Here is a 20,283-nt window from a genome sequence, read left to right on the forward strand (position 1 = left end):
CCCCACCCAGGCTGCACTCACTGGAGACTGCACAAGTCCTTAATGCACCGTTGAGTGTCAGGTCTATGGAAACAACATGGAAGAGCTGGCTACATCAGGTCCTTACTGGTCATTCAGAATGACCATAGGCCCCCAGCCATCCCATATGCCCCACATCTGACAGAGCCCAGGCAGGGTGGTGGTCCGAACAGGTCCTTCTAGGATTAGCAGGGGCCGGATGGGCCCTGTGGGCAACTGTCTCCCACCAATGGCAGGCTGGTCACCACAAGCAATCTGGATGCCAGATGCAAAATCCCTGAGGTGGCTTAGAATTTGGGAGCTGTGCTGAGAATTCAGCTTCCACATTAGCTCAGGAAGAGAGTTGCTGGGCAAGGTTTGCTTTTTAAAAGCCTGTAGGTTCCTAATTTCTGCCAGGTTAACTTTAAGAAACACCTGGGCGTAACCGCCTGTGGCTATTCTGAAATCCCAGCTTTCACAGTTGCCTGTGTTCACACCTCCATGTTTGCTTTTGCAAACATTCATCTGTTTAAGTTTTGCTATCATAAATGCCAGAAAAGCAATTATGATAATGTATACACTCATGATTCACCTCACCCTAAGCCAGAAATAATGCCGCCACAACTGAGAGCAACCAAAAGTCCCAGGAAGGACAGCCAGTGTGAAAAACATCACCAGAAATCTGACAAATAACCTGCTCATCAGTGTATCATAAACAGGGGGAAAAGAAAAAAGAAAAGAAATAAAAGAGGAATTACTTGCTGTGCTGCAGAAATCCAGAGGCGAGAGCCATTTCCTTTCTCTGGTAAAGATATCTGCAAGGGTTTCCATGGTGCAAACTGTATGTCATGCACACAGAGATAAGACTTCTGCTTGGTGCTTGGGGAGAAAATGTTCATAGCTATGGGGTTATGTGTGCTGCTGAAGATACACAGCAGCAACGCTTGCCAACTCCAGAAGTCTCAGAATAAGAGAAAACAAACAAATGGTAAGGCAAACAAATGCCTCTCTTTTCTTCAGATTCCTTTTCAGGAAACAAGCCATTCTACAAATAAAACACCATAATTACCTTTACAACCAAAACTGTCTTCTGGATGATGGAGAAAGCAAGCCACTAGAACAAACTGGTTCTAACTGCTGTACCCATAACTAGTATTAAAAGATGGGTTTTAGGCCATTAAAGCTTCCTCGGGAAGTAACATGCCTTATCAAATGTAATTAACATTTTAGTAGGACAATTAAAAAGATCTCATCAGCAAAGCACAGCTCTTTTAAACAGAAAGGGAAATTTTGAAAGGCATTTCCATTCCTTCCTTCTGTTGGACCTCAGCAGCCATGCTGGCCATGCCACAGCAAACATCCTTTAGAGGCTTCAGAGGAAGAATTTGCTCCTTCATTCTATAGAGCATCCGGACACGATATTTACACAGCTTCATAAGGCAGCACATAAAACCTGACACCCTCATTTGGAATACAGAACATGGCAAAACACTAAGAAGGGAGTGCTCCATAATATCTGTCACACAAATCTCAACACAGGATCAAGCCTTCCAGGCTTATTCTTAACCAAATGTGCAAAACTTTCCATCATCTTCAGCCATCCAAAGCCTTCGTGTAAAGAAAGCGTTCCACCTCCGCCACTTGGAAAGTGAACCACCAGCCACACCTCACCCGCTGCGGGCCATGTTCCCCTGCTGCCTGCCTGCAAAACACTGACATCTTGCTCTGTTATGTGTCCCTATTCCCGACAGCTTCATAGCCCGACTTCTTTTTTATACTCATCTGGGCTTCTGGGAACTGTACTGCTTCTAACTAGTGTGCGATATACTGCTGCAAGCCCTTTATTAGAGGCACACATGGCCCCTGTTATGATGAAAAATGCTTCTTTTTAAATGCGCACGTATACTGCTCTATCATCACTCGGTGAAAGAGCCCACAAATCTTCAGCTTTGCCCTTCTACAGACTATGAAATAAGAGGGGGGGTGAAAAAGAAGACAGCCTCTGCTAGTCCCTCTGCTAGGAAGGGAGCAGTGCTGGGAACTGGATTCAAGAAAAACATATCCACACAGAGCTTAACAAAGAACAACACATAGGCATCTAGCTGAGCATTTTTTAAAGGAAACCGTGTTTTGACTGTTTGTTTCTAGGAGGATTTTTAAATGCAAATGACAGTGGTTCAATTTTTAGGTCTTGAAATGATCACAAATCCTCTCTCAGATGAGAAGCATTAGCACCAAGTGCCGCTCAGGCAGTCAGCTGCCACCCCAGCCAGCCTGCAAAAGCAACAAGCAGCACTTTGTGGGGGCCTTGCTGACACCACGGACACCACTGTTGCTCTGCTTTATCGGTCAGTTACCCCCTGGCACGTGCCAGAGCTCATAATGAGCCCCCTCATCCTGACACCTCATTTACTGACCCTGCATTTAGGCTCTTTCCTTTTAACTCCCCCATTCTCAGCCAATAAGCTCATCCACCGGGTTCCAGATAGGTCTTATGACATCAGGCTGGTACCAACAAGACCAAATTTCTTTTAGGGCCGGTTTTCTCCAGAGCGCCAAATGACTGCCGTGGTATGCTGACTTTCAGGCATCCCATAGTTATTTCAAGAGCTGCTGAGGCACATTTCATAATCCCGTGTCTCTTCTTGTGGTGTCTTTTCTGCTAACTCCACACCCAACTTGTGTTGTGTTTGGAGGTAAAAGACTTCTTGTGGAAGAAACCAACCCTAAGAGATGGCCTGCAATGTGGCGCGTCTTCCAAGCACACAGGGACAAGCATGCAAGCCTGAAAGCCAGTGCGGGTGGTTAAGCCTGCTGCCAAGTCACAGCAAGGCAAAGGTGGGAGCACAGAGCGAGCTCAGTCCTCCTTTCTCTCGCTGAAATGCTCAGCTCCACCCCAAGTATTTCTATCCCCAATGCATGTGTTGACAGAGTGCTGTTTCTCCTGGTCCTTTCCCCCAAGAAGGGCAACTCACGTGGCCATGCTGATCCAGCTCGTTGTTTGTCAGCTTCACCTTCTCGAACGACACCATCTGCTTCAGCAACTGCTCACCTGTGAACGGGGAGTCGGGGTGCACGTACAGCCTAAAAGACACAGGGAAAAGGCCTCTGCGTGAAAACTCGACTCAAATAGGTACTATCCCCATAGGAAAATGCAAAGCAAAATTTTGCTTTCAAGATGTGGCGTGGTTTCACAGCGGTAGGTTTCCTGAGAGTTCTGGGCAATACAGATCTGCTAGTAGAGCAAGAAGCACGCAATCTGCCCAAATGAATGAATGCCATTAATGAAAGCCAGTTAGGCAGATGCCTGAAGTTGTTTAGTTCACGGGAACATAATGAAGAATTCTGTGACCAAGTGCTAGATTGCTCCCTGGCCATAGCTATTGTTTTATCTGGTTATCTGAAATGGAGACATTAACTAACGGTCACTGTTGCTTCTTTTCCCAAGTGAAAAATTGATCGTCTTTCCCCACAGCTGTACTAACAAGCACTTAAAATAACAATGACTGCAGCTCCAAGAGAAAAAACACAGTGTCATTAGAGAGATAATGGGGGAATGCAGATAAAAATGCATTTTTCTTTATATGTAACATTAAGCCGTGATAATGATTTTAACCTGCATTCGATCACACGTTGGCTGTGGTGACGTGTGTTTATAAGAGGTTGAGGGCTGCAGTCCAGGACAGTGGTCTGACATGAAAGAAATTAATTGCAACTCTGTAATTAACAGCCCACAACCTAGGAAATTAAGCAGAAGAAAAGGAAGTAAGGAAGACATGCAGATAGAATGATATATACATTATGACTAGACTCGGCGCAAGTGCCGGGCTATTTAAAAACAATGATTTTATATGAATAATACATTGATAAAAATGATTTAACTTGAAAGTGCTTTTGAGACAGCAAATTAAGGTCTGAATTAGAGTTTCAGCCAGGGCAAACCAGGCTGGCTTTGTTTCTGTTAGTGCACGTTATCACTTGCAGAGGGCCTGGCTCTCTACAGACTCTGTTTTTTGCCACACCAAGAGATTCCCTCTATCACGCAGGGCTGAAATGCAACCGAGAGAGAGAATTTGTTTGCTTTTTTTCTTTTTTTTTTCTTTTTCTTTTTTTTTCCTCCATTGAGCTGTGGTTCTAGTTAAGCAAAAGGAGAATGGAAAACCCACAAAACCATGAGGTGTAACTGCCTGCCGGACCACGCAGGTCCCTAATCAACGAATAGCTGAGCTAAAGACCCCTGAGGCACCGTTCTGCTGCTCCAAGAGGAACGAGATGTGATCGTAGACTCTCTGTTTCGCCAACGGAATCCACAAAGCACAGTCCTGTTGGTGAAACTGAAGCTTTACTGGCACGACTCGCTCCAGGCGGGCAGGATGTTTTCCTTCTCTTGATCTGCAGCACCACTTGGCTGGTTCAGCTGCGCCCATGGGAGGGATGCTGTGCCAGCGAGCACAACACACAGGGTCCTCCCTGCTCTCAGCTGTAGAGCAAGGCTCGTGAGGAAATAACAGTGCACATGAAAACCAGAGATCTTTTATGAAAATCCACTTTGCTTTCCTGTATAAAACAGTAAAAACGTGAATTTTCGAAGCCTCAAATTACAGAAGGCAAAGAAAAAACAATCCTGACCATATCGCTTCCAGCCCTGCATCTTTGCAGCCAGTCTCATGATTTTTTTGGAGCCTGCCTCCTAATTTTGCATGTCTGGATAGCTAATGCTGTTTACTGTGATCACAGAGCATCAGGCTCAGCAAGGTTTGGCTAATTGGGACCAAAAAGCCAAACTATTTCAAATATGCACTTGGGGAGCGAGTTAGGATCTTTGTGTGCCTACAAGCCAAGCACCATTGTTTTGTGCCATATGCGATTAATGGCTGGCACAGCACTCATGCTGTGAATGAGTTAGCAGTGAGCTAGCAGGGAAGATGCAGAAGGATTGGCACCCGAATAGTGGTTAGGCACACGTGTAAATAAACCTGGCTATTCCATGCTGATGAACCGCGTGCCTTCAGCCCCGCTGCACGCGTGACTCCACCTGGCTGACTGCACCTCCCTGCACGCTTCTCCTGCAGCCTGACCCTGCAGCAGAAGGCTCAGAGCTAAATGCATTGCCCTCTGAGGCAGAGAAAGCTGATGTGAGTGGATTAGAGAAATAAACGCGCGCATTCCTGCACTGCACACGAAACAGCCCCAGAGCAGCACGAGCTCTGCTGCCCACGGCCGGATGCGGGGATCGTTCTCCCGAGCTCATTGCAGCTCAGGAGCCTTATTTGGTTGTGAATTCGCTCCACGGTGTTTTATGATACAGCCCAGGTTTGGGTACAATTTCCTTCTTGCATAGTTGGGAGCGCTGCAGTGCTCTGCTTCTGTTTAGTTTAGCAGCTGTTCTGGTCTTACAAGCCCTAATTCTACACATGCTGCTTTTAATTACCTTTGTGTCCCAAACAGATAATTTTCAAAGTAGAATGCCTTTAAAAGGTTTCCTCTGTAAGTGTGCAAACACTGCAGTTCCATTAAATAAATGATGATGGGCATCTTACTGCAGCCAAATAGAATGCGTATGTGGAGGGGGAGTGTGTGTGTGCATGGAGACGGGGACGGAGAAAAGAACTTTATAAGTGGAAGAAAGGAGATGAAAAAGAAGAGGAGCAAACGAATGCACATGCTGAAACTTATGAAACTGATGATTCTTTCTCACAGCCTCAGCAATTTGGAAGAGCAAACATGAAGCATCACACAGGAATTCTATTTCCAGTTAGCACCCTAGCAGACTGACAAAAGACTCTCTGAAAAGTAGTCTTATTCAAGCGTTCATTGCAGCACTAACTTGTCTGACAGCAGAAAGACAAGGGATATGACTGCTTCTCACAGCAAGTTCCCTGAAGGGCTCGTCTTTCAGAGGGAATCACAGCGTTCTGTTCGATTCTGAGAAAGGTTGGCTTAGTGCTGAAAGTTAGTTTTATAATAAGAAAGAGCAGAGAAACCCACAGGTTTGATTCTGCAAAGCCTTACATGTAGAAATAAGGGGACTCCTCAGGTTGTAGTGGTACCCACATGGATACGGATGGAGAGGTGCATTGGGAGGCAGCACCTCGGGACCTGCTCAGGTGAGGAGAGATACAGCTGTGTGCCTGGGGAGGAGGAGGTGTGAAAGAGTGCTGCTGGAAGGGCTCCTCTCACCAGAGCAGATCCATTCAGGGTGGGAATGGTGCTGTTTTCTGCATGAGCAGGATGGAGGACTCCTACCTCAAAAGTTGTACCAAGACTCTGCCAACAGCATCGGTAATGCAAACAGTAGCATGCTCCACCTCTTGCCAAGCTCCCCTTATTGAGTAATTAAAGAAGAAAGTGCATGTACATGGCACCGTGCATACAAAGAAGAAGTAACCTGTGTCTGCCATCAGTCTGTTGGCTGAACATCCCAGAGAGGAAATGAGATGTGCAGCAGAGGTACACGTTTGCACAGAGGAGCACTGACCCAACAAGAACCTTACAGAGCTGCCACCAGACTGTGGTAATTAATGCTAAATTCCAGCAAGGTTTGACCCCAGCCCTGTAGCAGTTAGCAGGAGAGGAGTTGCTCATTATTTCAAAGGATCGCTCTCTTATCTTATATTCTTGTGAATATTTCCCCATTGAGCTAGTTGATATGCAGATCAGCAGCCTACCTAAGTGTACCCCAAAAGGCGCATAAACGAATGCTAAAGGGAGAAGCCTGCCCTGAAACTATTTCTGTCCTTCCCCTATTTTTTCTTTTGGTGCTGACTCCTTTGGAGCAGGACCCATCTATTTTCTGTGGGGTTTGATCGGTGCCCATTACAATATCCCAAATGAAGCCCTCTGACGCCAACCACGCTGCAGGAAGGAGCTTTTGGCCACGAAAACAAAGCTGCCATAACTCCCGGGTTGCTGCTTTAATAACAGCTTCTCCGTGTGCACGCCTCCTGCGTACTTCCCCGAGCCGCCTTCAGAGATGAACAGTCAGCAGGATTTCAACGGAGCTATTCCGACGAGGAAATCTCCCAGCGTTCGGTCCCCAAACAAACCCATCAAAACAAAGCGCTGCCGCTCCTTGCTTCACTCCTAACGTCTCTCTCTTAATAAGCAAGATCTCAGCCCAGGGCTAAGGCACCTGGAGCTGCCCGCGGTGCCTGCGCGGAACCCTCCGCCGGCGCTATCCCCGTACACCCGCAGATCCGGCTGAGCAGAGCCGGCCGCGTTGTGGTCCGGGGCTCCGGGACAGCAGCGCGCAGCGCATTGCAGTGCCGTACGGGGGCTGTGCCGCGGCTTCCCCGTGCCGGGAGAAGCCATACTCATCAACAGCTGTAAGGGAATGCTCAGAGAGGTTCGTTTCCTACAGCAATTTGCTTCTGTACAGAAGAGGTGATGCTGCAGAAAAAATAGCTTTGCTGGTCGGTGGGTTTTGTGTTATTTCTTTTCCCCCAGATGTCTCAAGATCTGCCACAGTTCCTCAACAAGAAACCCTCTGTGCCGTAGGACCGACCCCCCACTTCACCCGTTGCTTAAGGGACAACTAAAGGCAAGAATCGAAGTATCGGTCAGTAAGCACTGGACGTGTTTGGAAGAAATAATTATTATGGTAAGCATAAGCAGCACTGCACTGTAACGTGGCATTCCTGCCGGATTTGAATTGCGTTAAATTATAAGGTCAGACGTAGGGGGGAGGGCAGAACAAACCCAGGGTCAAAGCAACGGGTTTTCGCAATTTTTTCTGATCTGAATGGAGGTAAACTTCATTTAAAAACACATACAGACATAAAAGAGCCTTCAGCCAGCAGCTTCCTTTAGAAACGCATGCACATACACAAGAGCCTTTGGCCAAACCCCGTTCGCCCTCGAACACTCGGCATAAATCAACCCTCAAGGGGAGATCTGAGGCCCCACTCCGCACCGCAGAAATTAATCAGGGTTCTGAGATCGAGTTGGTCGGGCACAGACTCGGGTTCTCAGAGCGCTGTTTGCAAACGGCATCAAAGATTGATAGCAGGTATTTCAGGAAGTGTGTGTGGGGGGAATAAATAAATAAAGGCAAAGGGAAGGAAGAAATCCAACTGCAGAAGCCCACAAACCTTGCTGGGAGAGGAGGGTCGGCTTTCCCAGCTACCAGCCAGGAGGAGCGGTGGTAGGCATATCTGTATCTCTTATTGTCCACCGGAACGATATCCATTAGCACGATGTACTTGGCTTCGGGATCCACTCCCGAGAAAGAAACCCTGATCGTGGGAAACATCCTCCTGGAACAGAGGAAAGCAGGAAATAAACGTGGGGACGGGAGACAGAAAGGAGAGCTTCAGAAAAGCTGCTACAAAGGAAATTTCTATCCAAACCTCCTGAAAAATAACAATAATAGTAATAAAATAAAATGAAAGCATCTACCAGCGCTTCTTCAATGTGACAGAACCTGCATCATGTGCACCTCTACAATATACACAGAAGCGCTGCTTGAAGTTCAAACGATTTCTTTAGGGCAAAAAGAGAAATGGCGAAAGTGAAAAAGTAAGGGAGAAAACGATTTTTTTTATGCCTGTTTTTTTTAGCAGCAAGCGGTGTTTCCAGAAAATCGCGGTGCCGAAGCAATACAGATATCAATCTATTTGTAATGGGATACGTGCTGGAGCAACAACGCAGCAGTTAATTCAGCAAACACGCTCACCGATCTCACATGCATTCCTATAATATTTCTGAGAGGCATTAAGATTTTGACGAAGTTCACAGTTCTGAAGTGTAAGCTTTATACAGTAGACCTGAACTAGCTTTAAACACTTTATTACTGTTGTTGTTATTATTATTAGTTAGCTACAAGCTCCAGATTTTATACATCTTTTGGGTTAATTTTTAACAGATACTGGAGGAGCCGTTCCTTTAGAGAAACAGTCAGCAAACTGCTTTCCGAACCAGTCACTTCGGGACAAACCCCAAGCAGACTCTCGGCTCTTTCGGGCTGCGCGTTACCGACCCCAAACCAAAAACCTCTTTGGAAAAACGGAACGGTTTGAAGAGACAGCAAAGCCTGGAGTCCTTCTGCGCGCTATTTACAAACGAGAGAGGGAATAATCCCCGCTTTCCGCGCCGTGTCCGTGCCGGCACAGCTCCGCACTCACAGCCCGGAGCCGCTGCGTGCGGGCAACTCTGGTCACAACCACAGCTCCTCCATACGGCTCTCCCCCGCACGCTCCGCGCAATGCAGCGCAGCGCGCACCGTACGCGGGCTGCTCCCACCCCTGTCCGCGCTGCGCCCCCGGGTCACAGCCGGGAACTGGAACTTTTTCCATCTCTATTTCTTCCCACCCCTTTTAGTTTTTAAATCTCTCTCTTTTTCTTGTTTTCCCCTTTGCAATCCTCCCCTTCCCCCGGCGCTGCTCTCGGGCCACCTCCAGCCGTACCTGCCGGACTTGGTAATGATCATCTCGGTGCCCAGCTCGTGAAACTTGTCCCACAGCTCCTTGGTCTCCAGGCTGCAGGAGATTTTGGCCATCTCCTCGCTGGGGATGATGGGGGTGGTGGGGATGAGGGGCTCGGTACACAGGGCCGAGGGGCTGCCGCTGAAGTCTCCGTGGGGTTCCAGGCCGGACAGATCGCTCAGAGGCTGCGCGCAGGAGGACTTCTCAACGAATTGCTCTGCGGGGTTCGGGGGAGAGGAGACAGAAAGGGGACTCTGAGCCGGGGCGGGCTGCCGGCAAAAAGCGCTTTGCAAAAATGAGGCATTTCTCGCTCGATCGGCCCCTTCCTTCCAGCGCTCCCGCAGAGCCGCGCTGCTACTCCGGCCGGTGATATGAGCGAGAATATGGGGAGCTTGGCTCCAGCCCTTCATCCACCCCCAAAAGAGGGGAGGGATGCCCAGAGCCGACCCTGGCTGCGAGGCGCGGCGGCTGTGGGCGGCCTCGGAGAGAGACTGGAAAGGGGATCTCCCCCAGATCTCCAGCTAATAGAAGCCGGGCTACAGGTAGTCGTTTCGCTTGGATTTCTAAGAAAATGGCGTGAGGAAATGGGTTTAAAAAACTTGGAAATCGATTAAGCGAGCGTTTCTAAAAATAAATAAATAAAATAATAATATTCACAAAGAAAGAGAGAGATATAGACAAACTTAGCCTGCGTAAATGTGTCCGACAGGCTCACTGTGTCACAGCCGGCCTGCACTGTGCCTCAGCAAAGAAATAAAGTCCGCAATGGATCCCGGGCGGGGGGCTTGGAGGCAAAGCGCAGAGAGCGGCCCTTCCCGGCCCCCCAGCCGAGGGTCACAGTGGCCCTGTGAGCTCGGTGCTGATTTCTTGTAGCACTCTCTTGAATACATGCAAGGATAGCAAGGCACACAGATTGGAGAGGGGGGTGCAGGCGTCTTTTTAATATCCTTCAGGAACGGGAATGTAGGCGACCGAGAAGAAGCCAAATCGCTCACCCAAAATTCACACGGAATAGCCAGAAATACCACCACCAACCCCGGGCCGGATGCCGCAGGCTGCCGCTGCCGCTCGGAGCCCGCAGCGAGCGCTCGGAGCGAGGGGCTTATGGGGCTGCGGACAGTTTTGTCCTCCCCTGTGTACTCCGGGGCTTCTTTTCTTTGACTTTGAGAGCTATGGGTGATTCGCTTTGCACATTTAAGCTCTTTATGCCGCAGCAGAAGAGAAAAACGCGGCTACCTCGGGGCGTCAGATTATTCTACGAATGGCGAAGCCCGATAAAGAAACAGCGGAATGTAACACGGAGGGACCGACGAAAGGGGTTGCGCTCTAAGAAGCCTCTCCCGAAAGCGACGAAATAAAGACCGAAGCGGCTCTAGCGGAGCGATTCTGCGCGGGGAGCCGGAGAGAGGCAGAGTCGGGCCAGAGAGTGGGCCGGGTCCCGTCCCCCCACCGCCCCCACCGCCCACCTGCGCCCGCCGCCCGCCCAGCTGCGCTCACCCAGAGGCTTGATGGTGCTCTCGGCGGTCTCCTTGTCCTTGGAGCTGCCGCTCGACATGAGAGCGGCGATGGAGAAGGCGTTGGCCCGCGACGAGAGCTGCGGCTTCGGGGGCGGTGTGTACTCCATGGCGAGCCCCGCCGGGGCGGCTCGACTCGGCTCGACTCCGCTCCTTTCCTTCCCGTCCCGTCTCGTTCCGTCCCGTCGCGACGACTCTCTGCGGCCGGGCCCGTGCTCTCCCCCGCCTTAACGCGCGGCCGCCGAGATGCTATCGGCCGGCGGCCAATCGGCGGCGGGACACGTCAAGGGCCCCGGGCTCGTCGCGGCCGCGGAGGAGGGGGCGGAGGCGGGAGAGGAGGATGGAGCCGGAGGAGGATGCGGGAGAAGAAGGAGGAGGAGGGGGAGGAGGAGGAGGGGTGGGCAGGGGGCGGCCGCCCCCGCACTCCTTCCTCGGGCTCTGAGCTCCCCCGGGCCGCCCCGCGCTCGGCGTTGGTTTTCCCGCAGCGGAACACCGCGTGCTTCGTGCCTGTCCCGCGGAGTCCCAGAGTGGCCGTAGACCCTGTCGCACCGAGTGCTGCTGGTGGAGCGCGCAGAGCGCGGAGATCCAAGAGAGTCACAGCTGAGGGCTGCTCCGGGGCAGCGACAGGAACGGACCGTGCCCTTCAGCTCTGAGTCACAGAGACACAGAACCACAAAATGTCCCGGGTTGGAAAAGGGCCCACAAGGACCGTGGAGTCCAACTCCCAGCTCCGCACAGCACCACACCACCGTGTGAGCGCTTGTCCGTAAATAAAGAAGTGGGAATGTAAGTGCAGTCCTTCGAATAAAAGAAACCGATCGGATTCGCTCCCTGAAACGACCCAAGGGCAGGCGGCGAATTTGTCGCTAAGTGCCACCTTCTAAACTCAAAACGGGGTCCGGGAGTGCTGCAGGAGCGGCAGCGCGCTGCTGGGATCACTAAAGAGCAGCCGCGGAACTGCCCTTGCATCAGAGGGACTTCCACAATGCATATATACGCACTATGTGACAAATGCGTATTCAGTACAAAAGAAATGTACAAAGGAGATCTCGCTTTCCTTCGAAGAAGATCCGACTGCAATCTGGGCCGCCGCCCGCACGAATGGGGCGAGCGGAGAGCCCAGAGCCCGCCGCACGGCAGCAGCGTCACCGCCACCCGTCCGCTCCGTTCCGTCCGGGGCGGCGGGGCAAAAACGCGCCCGGCCCGACGGGGGCTGCCGTGCAGGTGCGGCGCTGTCCGCGGCTCACGGTGCGGGGCTGACCGGGTCCTACCCGCTCCTTCCTACGGAGCCGGGACCGGGACCTCGCCGGTACAATGCACGGCGTGCGCAGAGTGGGGCTTCGTTTTGTTGCAAACGGGATCCCTTCCCGAGAGAGAGAAAGCGGCTCTGCGAGCTGAGCAAAGTTTCGCTCCGACCGGCGAGAACCTTTAATTTCTCGGTTTTGATGAGGATGAGGGAACGAGGCCCGTCTGGCTCCCCACTCCCCGGGGCAACGAACAGGGGTCCGGCTCCGGCCGCCCCACCCGGGCCTGGCGGAGATGCTCGTGGAGCGGGACCCCTAGGGCTGGGGCTGGGGGTGTCGGGGCTGGGGGTGTCGGGGTTGGGCTTCTCGCCGCTCCTCCGTCCCCGGGGATGTCACCGCTCGTTGTCGCTGCCCCTCTCGCAACGCCGCTACGCCCGAGCGGGACGGAGCGCTTCGTCTCCTGCGAACCCGTTTGAACGAAATCCGTCAGTGCTGCAAAGCGCACGAAACGCGCATCGCAGCTCTTTCTGTCTGGCACACCCAGGGGTTTGCCGCTGGCGTCCCTCGGGCACTGCAGAGCCATTTCATTATACTTTTCCCCCGAGCTTTAAAAACACTTCTACCTCCCCCCCTCCATTACACGAACACCCCTCGCTGCCTTTTGCCGTGGAAAACACGGCCGCCACCAACAGAGGCGGCCGATTCGGTATCTCCCCGATGCAAATCCAATGCTGCAAAGAAAAAGGCTCTATTAATACCCGAGGGCTGGCAATGAGATTAGAGCCCAATTGCCGGCGGATAATGTGCTAAAAGCTTTCCCGCACCGTGTAACTCCTCGAAGAAAATTATCCTCACATCGCAAGCGGCGGGCAGGAGCGGCTTTGTGTGCGTGGAGCGGCCACGGGGACACACACGCACCCGAGGTCTCCCAAACGTCCCTCATCCCGACCCTGACCTACGCAGCAGACCCGCTTCAGGGGCAGCCCCAGGCGTGGAAGCGCTCCGTGCAGCCCGCGGCCGCGCAGAGCTTGCTCCTAACGAGAAAGACAGCACTTTGTCTAAGAGTTAAACCTCCGTCCGTGTGCAGCTCCCGTCGGTTTCAGGTCGGGGTGAAGCAGTCTCTGCATACCGAGCGGACTCTCTCCGGGCTTTGCCCTCGCAGTGCTCCGTCGTCGTAACCTGGAAGAGCAGCGGCCGGCGCGGGGGTACTGGTACCCTCGTTTAATCCAATTCGGGCACTCCGGGATAGCTTCGCGTTGTGTGAGCCGCGCGAAACGGCTGCAAACCCCTTTTCCCGGCCCGAACTCGGCAGCACCCACGCTGTGCCCGCGGGATCCGCATTTCCCCCGGCCCCGCAGCGCTCCCGCCCCCCCGGCGGAACCCGGCGAAGGGCTCCAAAAGAACTCGGTGCGCTACATTTTATGTGCGCGTTTCCAGCTGCTTCGGGGACAGGGAGCGGGCTTTGGTGTTCTCCGGGATGATGGTCGAGTGATTTCTTTGCACAGAATAAAGCGTTTTCCATTTATTGACACATACACACAAAAATAGCATTGAGAAATGTCCTTCAAATCACAAAACAGGGCTCGCTCACTTAGAGGATGGGAATAGTATTCAACGTGGAAAAAAAAACAAACTACCACAACTATATACATAACTATAGGTACATCTATCCGTCCGTCTACGGATTTATCCATCCGTTCATCTGTATACACATAGCTGCGCCCTACAGCCGAACTTGCCCGACGATACTCCCTCTTTCAGTTATGCTCCGCGGAGCGCAGCCCGAGTATCCCCGCACACTGAAGCCGCCCCTTCGCACCACCGTTTTCCCGTAAAACAAACAGCACTCCTGCATTTCACAGCTCATCTTAAAGACGTAAAAATGGGGCAGCTCCCCCTGCCCCGGCCGTGTCTCGATGCTGAGGAGGAGCTGGGGCGAGCCGGCACCGGGCTGCTGCGCGCCGTGGAGGGAAGCTGGGCTGCCTGAACGGTGCTCCCAACAGCGACCGGTTCTTTGGGCTTGCTCTTGTTTGCTGCTAACAGCAACAGATATTTGATGGGAAACTTCGGGATTATGCTTTTCAAGCTTCCTTGGCTAATTCGTATTTTCATAATGTCACATTTTCGTACTTCCATATTTTCGTGTCTTCGTATCTTCATATCTTCATGTGTTTGTATCTTCCTATCTTCATATTTCATTTTAAACTAAAGAATTATTTAATAAACACTTTAAAACTGTATTACACGACGGACAGATACAAATTTTGTTTACTTTGTTGGGGTTTTGTTTGTTTGTTTGTTTGCTTAATAAACTGCAAATTGAAGACTCATTAAAAGGCAACACGTTGCCAATTAAAAGCATCCAGAGCAAACTCAGCTTGGTGCCATCTCAAGGAGCGTGTTTTCTTTAGAAAGCCTTCGCTCAGAACTACTCTTGCGACGGTCCCGTACACACTCAGAGAAGAGGCAGTTTTTCTCCCCTGGCTTCTGCAGGCCATGGATTAGTCGGTGAATGTCAGTGCTCAGAGTGACGGAGATACGAAAATAGGAATAGCGGGAAGTGTGGGGAAGGACAGAAACCTCAAGAACTAAGAAAAACAGCATCTGGCCAATGCTAAGACTTTTTTTTCCCCCCTTCTAAATAGAAGCGTCTCTGGTTTTAGGTCTTCGGCTCGTGAGGTGCTGGGTGTTGCTTACTTCATCCAGATTTATGGCTCCTCAACACTTCTTTTGCTGTGTCCCAAGTTCCGTCCCAAAATATCTAAAGCCGAGAACCTAAAATTAGAGCCTGCCTCTGAAACTGCTGACCCCTGCACATTTTCCCTCTGCAAACGCACAGCAGCAGGAGCACACCCAAAGACAACGGGTTTTGCTTCGAGGGCTGGCAGTAGAAAGAATTAAGAAAAGACTATCGACCATTTCTTGAAAACTTTCTGTTCTTTGCGCGGTGATGCACTACTTTGTGTCCCAGATCTCATCTGGGAGAGGCAAAAGAAAATGTCTGTTGGTTTCCAAAATGTTCAGAGTGAGAAAGCATAGAGATGCAGGGAGCAGCCCCATCTGCTGCCCGAAGCACCGCGGTGGTGACTGCAGCCCCAGCGCAGAGGGCATGGCCAGAGCACGGCCAGACACAGCTGGCGTGATTCCACGTGGGGACATGAGGAGAGCATTCCTACAGCATATCGAGAGGCAGCACTGCTGCTCTGTTAACAGTATGGGGAGCTCCAATGGGGTGTTCTGGAATGAAAATGATTTTGTTTAAAGTGTGCAGTTCTAAGGCCTGCTGTTTCAAAAGTATTCGGGATTAGGGCTTGGAAAACATATTTCAGTACCCATAACATACTGCTGATTTATCTGGCAATGGCTGAGCTTGTTGGGTGAAACAGGGCTTATTTGGAATAAGCTGGTCATAAATAATGCTGGGGGAAAGCAGTTCCTAAGTTTGTGCAGCTCTCTGCACAAGCTCTGCTGGCAGCTTGGCACCCGCACCGTTTTCATTTCAGCGGTGTGAAGACAAGTGTACAAGCTGTGTGCTTCCTGCCCCGGCTGCCGACTCTACAACGTAGCCCAGCCTGCTCCTATTGCTTCCATCAGAGCACGGAAACCAGCCCACCTGGAACCACAGCCGTAACACATTCCCAAAAGCCACACTGGTCATTGCTGGAGCGCAGAGGTGAAAATCCATCCCTGCTCACATTAACAGCTCGCTTAGTGTGGATAGAGGAGGAACACAAACCACTACTCCAATGGGTTTTTGAGACCTGGTGGTGGTAACGCAATATTTGTGGTCTATACAAAAGCTCTTAGCAAGAACGAAAAAGAGACTTCTGGGTGACACTGAAACTAACACAACAACTATAATGGTTTGTATGTAGTATACATATGAATGTGGTTTTTGTTAAGGAGGGATATGTATAGCCTTGTGGTGCCTGAACTTGTTAGTTGTAAGTCTGCCTAATCAATGTGGAAGCATTGGTCTCAAGTCCTCTCATGGAAAGCAAAGTCAAGGCTTGGTTTTTGCTGAGAGACAGAGAGATCTGCCACATTTGACAAATCGTGACTGATGCTGCATCTACGTAATACATGAATGAAACAAAAGTAACTCAGTGGATAGAATCATGGCTTATTGGACATAACCAATACATACAACCATAATTCATGGAAGTGTATGTAGGTTGGATATTTTAGGGACAGGAAGCATAAAGATGTGAAAATAGCTCTTTTCCACCAAAAGAAAGAGATCGTTTATCACAAATCAGAGATATGAGAGAAATCAGCACTGCTTGACTGACTTTGAGACTCTTGTAGCACAGGGATGGCACTGCATTATCTGCCCAGCACTCTCTTTTAGAACTGTGGAGCAAAAGGCATTCCTCCCATGCAAGGCAATACCAGGGACAAAGACTGTCACCAAGCCCCCATTGATATCCCTGCCTCCAAGCAAACTGCAAGCATTCCTGTGCTTTCATGATCACCTGTCTTACCCAAATCCTGGCACCACAGAGCTGGTGGTCAGTATCAGCAAGAGCAGCTCTAACCTCCACTCTCTGTCAGTTACATTCTCTGTCTACCAGTCAAGAGAGTGTACTTTTACCACCACCCACTGCCCACACCTGTGCTAAGTGTGGCTCAGGGACTCACAGCTTTGACCCCCAGTATCCCCTGAAATGTAGGGTCAGGTACTTTCTCATGCTTTTATTTTATCTTTTCTCTACTCTTGAAGAAATCTTTCTATGATGGAGGGATTTATGAAAATCCACACAAAGCCACGCACTGTAACGCCACCTGTATGTGCAAATCAAAGTGAAAAGTGTTTGTCACATCATAGACTTCTTTCATTAATTGTTTTCCTTTAATGGAAATTATTGTTTAAAATATATCAGTATAATACATCTCCAGTTTAAAACTTATTTTATGTTGTTGCTTTTCAGCAAGGTAAGGATGTGACCAAGAACTAAGGTCTAGCACAAGCTGGCATGACCAAGTGTTGCTCAGAAAACCATGGCACAACCCCTCTTATCATAGAATCATAGAATCATAGAATTACTCAGGTTGGAAAAGACCTTGAAGATCATCAAGTCCAACCGCAGCCTAACCAGTAGCCTATCTCTTAAAAAACAACCACAAAACAATACCACAACAACAAACCTCTGCTAAATCATATCCCTGAGTACCACATCCAAGCGGCTCTTAAACACATCCAGGGATGGCGATTCAACCACCTCCTTGGGGAGCCCATTCCAGTACCTAACCACCCTTTCTGTAAAGAAGTTCTTTCTAATATCCAACCTAAACTTGCCCTGGCGCAACTTGAGGCCATTTCCCCTCGTCCTGTCACAAGTCAGTAGTGAGAATAGACCTGCCCCACTCTCACTGTAAGAACCTTTCAGGTACTGGAAGACAGCAATAAGGTCTCCCCTCAGCCTCCTCTTCCTCAGACTAAACAGCCCCAGCTTCCTTAGTCTCTCCTCATAGGGCTGATTCTCCAAGCCCTTCACGAGCCTCGTTGCCCTTCTCTGGACCTGCTCCAGTACCTCCATGTCCTTCTTGTGCTGAGGTGCCCAAAACTGGACACAGTACTCGAGGTGAGGCCTCACCACTTATATGCAAATGCTCACATTCTTCCTTTTTTGAAGAAGTCCTTGAGCAGGTATGGAGCACAGAACTCGTTGCCCTTCTCTGGACCTGCTCCAGTACCTCCATGTCCTTCTTGTGCTGAGGTGCCCAAAACTGGACACAGTACTCGAGGTGAGGCCTCATCACTTATATGCAAATGCTCACATTCTTCCTTTTTTGAAGAAGTCCTTGAGCAGGTATGGAGCACAGAACTCTGTTTTACATTTATCAGTGTGAAATGCAGCCTCCAAAGCATAATGCAAGAAAGACTAATTTGGCATCTCTTTCTTTTTGGAAACAGGAGCACAATGAGTACAGGCACTAAGGCAAGAATTGAAACACTTGGACATAAGTGATTCTATGGAAAGCACTATTTACACAGTACACAAAATACTGGAGCTGTTCTCCATGATTAGCATGGATAGCCTAAAAATGCTCAGAATAAATGAGACTTGAAAGGAAAATTCCCTTTAACATACCAGAATAAATTAGGAGGATTTATTGAGCAGAGAGCAAAACCGAGACTGGCACTAGAAGAAAGATAACAGCATAAAGTAGGCTGCAACAGTAGGGGAGAGCTGGAGCTGAATTCAGTGCACATTTTGAAACAGGTATGTTATTTCAAGAAGGGAAATAAAGGATTAATTCTGAAACAAATAAAAATAAAAAGAGGTGAGGGGAGGGGAGGGGAGGCGAAGGGAAGAGAAGAGAAGAGAAGAGGAGAGGAGAGGAGAGGAGAGGAGAGGAGAGGAGAGGAGAGGAGAGGAGAGGAGAGGAGAGGAGAGGAGAGGAGAGGAGAGGAGAGGAGAGGAGAGGAGAGGAGAGGAGAGGAGAGGAGAGGACAGGAGAGGAGAGGAGAGGAGAGGAGAGGAGAGGAGAGGAGAGGAGAGGAGAGGAGAGGAGAGGAGAGGAGAGGAGAGGAGAGGAGAGGAGAGGAGAAGAGAAGAGAAGAGAAGAGCGTAAGATATACTTGGACTTCACAATGGAAAAATAATTAAGACCAGTGATTAAGAGAGAGGAGGCTTGGTGCTAGGTCCCAGAGCTGGAGCCAGGTGATGGGAGAACAGTGTCTTGACACTGTGAGCTTTTATGGCCATCCCAGGGGTTTTGTGTTTCTAGCCCTCATTGGCAGTGCTGTGCTTACTTTTGATCCATGCAAGATGAGACCAGAACACGAGTGGGATTTAGCCTTTGGTTGAATCCCAGGACTGTAACTGCTCCTGTGCTTCTGCTTATTGCCAAAAATGCGTGCAGTGCCACCAGCCTGATGAATGAGGACTTTGTATCGGAAGTGCCATACAGAGAGCTGGAATTAGCACTGCTCACTAACTGGAACCTTCAGAAGACAAATGATCTGTGGGCTCTGTCCAAGCTTTCACAAAGAAGATAGAGTCTCTTCCTAAACCTAGTGTGGGTGCTCCTACAAGCCGATGACACTCTCGTATTCAATCAGGTCAGATTTAAGAGAGCTTTTAAAATATTTTTGTTATCAAAGCAGCCAAAACTTGAACCCTTTCTGAGTTCATTTCACAAGGCACTGAGCCTTCTGCACTGATGTGTTTCTGAAGACTGGGAAGTGCATTTATACTTTTAACATGCACTCAGCTTTTCAGCAAAAGAAATGCCATATGAAATCAGTCACTTAATATTTGCAACCCGCGTGGCAGCCTTTTCTTCAGTTTGACAGGGAAGATTATGCCCACAAATAAACATTCCCAATAGTATATTTGGGCTCTTACCACGTGGCATCTGTCAAACAGCTTGCCATCAGCTTTCTGAAATTGACAGTTTCAGTGGATTTCTGCTAAACGCTGAAAAATAGTTTTTCTGACCTCTTCTCCATTGAAGATTCAGACACCAGCTGAGGCAGCTGTCCAGTTTGCAGCATGATATAAGAGGAGAGGAATTAACCGAATGGCAATTGAATTTGGAAATGTCTTTAGAGAAGCCACTGACTGCTGCAGGAAAGGGAGTATTACTTAGTTCTGCTGTCACAAAAATGGATGACATGTGCTAATCTACACTGACTGATCCCTCTCTAATGTGTGACCTTAGCACCGGGAGACCAAATGGGAACAGCCTGTGCTCACATGCAACACAATGGTCACCTTTGCTTTACTGAGCATCTCTGCTAGAACCTGAATATATTCAGCTTTGAATAACACATAGCCTTGGTATTTCTCATCTCTAAAATATACTCTTTTATCTAAAAATGTGTGTCTCTTATGGGCTGGCGCTTTCAATATCAATGACAGTGGAATTATGGTAGTGGTGCACATGTGCCCCATTGGTAGAAGTGTAGATAGTGAAGATGGGGGCTGGAGAAGCAGACAGTGCAAAGCAGGATCTCTTCTGTACCCCTTTCCTACCATTTTTCCCCCTCACCTCTTATTTCGGAAGAATGCATGCTGTGAAAGCTGCACCACGCTGAATGCTGGAGAACCAATTGTCATGGGAATGGGAGAGCTTTGACAGCAAATTGGGAACAAA

General features: G+C 49.7%; 1 protein-coding gene across 1 annotated transcript in view; it reads right to left on the reverse strand.

The window, feature by feature from the left end:
• TBX20 (T-box transcription factor 20) overlaps nucleotides 1-11,043 on the reverse strand; it is a 31,506-nt gene extending 20,463 nt beyond the window's left edge. Inside the window, exons 1-4 of the mRNA XM_072329901.1 lie at nucleotides 10,917-11,043; nucleotides 9,402-9,636; nucleotides 8,088-8,252; nucleotides 2,973-3,081 (exon numbers count right to left, since the gene is read on the reverse strand). Of these exons, the coding sequence (XP_072186002.1) occupies nucleotides 2,973-3,081; nucleotides 8,088-8,252; nucleotides 9,402-9,636; nucleotides 10,917-11,043 (636 nt within the window). The remainder of the gene's footprint in view (nucleotides 1-2,972; nucleotides 3,082-8,087; nucleotides 8,253-9,401; nucleotides 9,637-10,916) is intronic.
• Between the last annotated feature and the right edge of the window lie 9,240 nt (nucleotides 11,044-20,283).

The sequence above is a fragment of the Excalfactoria chinensis genome, chromosome 2, assembly GCF_039878825.1.
Source record: "Excalfactoria chinensis isolate bCotChi1 chromosome 2, bCotChi1.hap2, whole genome shotgun sequence".
In the NCBI taxonomy this organism is placed as follows: Eukaryota; Metazoa; Chordata; class Aves; order Galliformes; family Phasianidae; genus Excalfactoria; species Excalfactoria chinensis.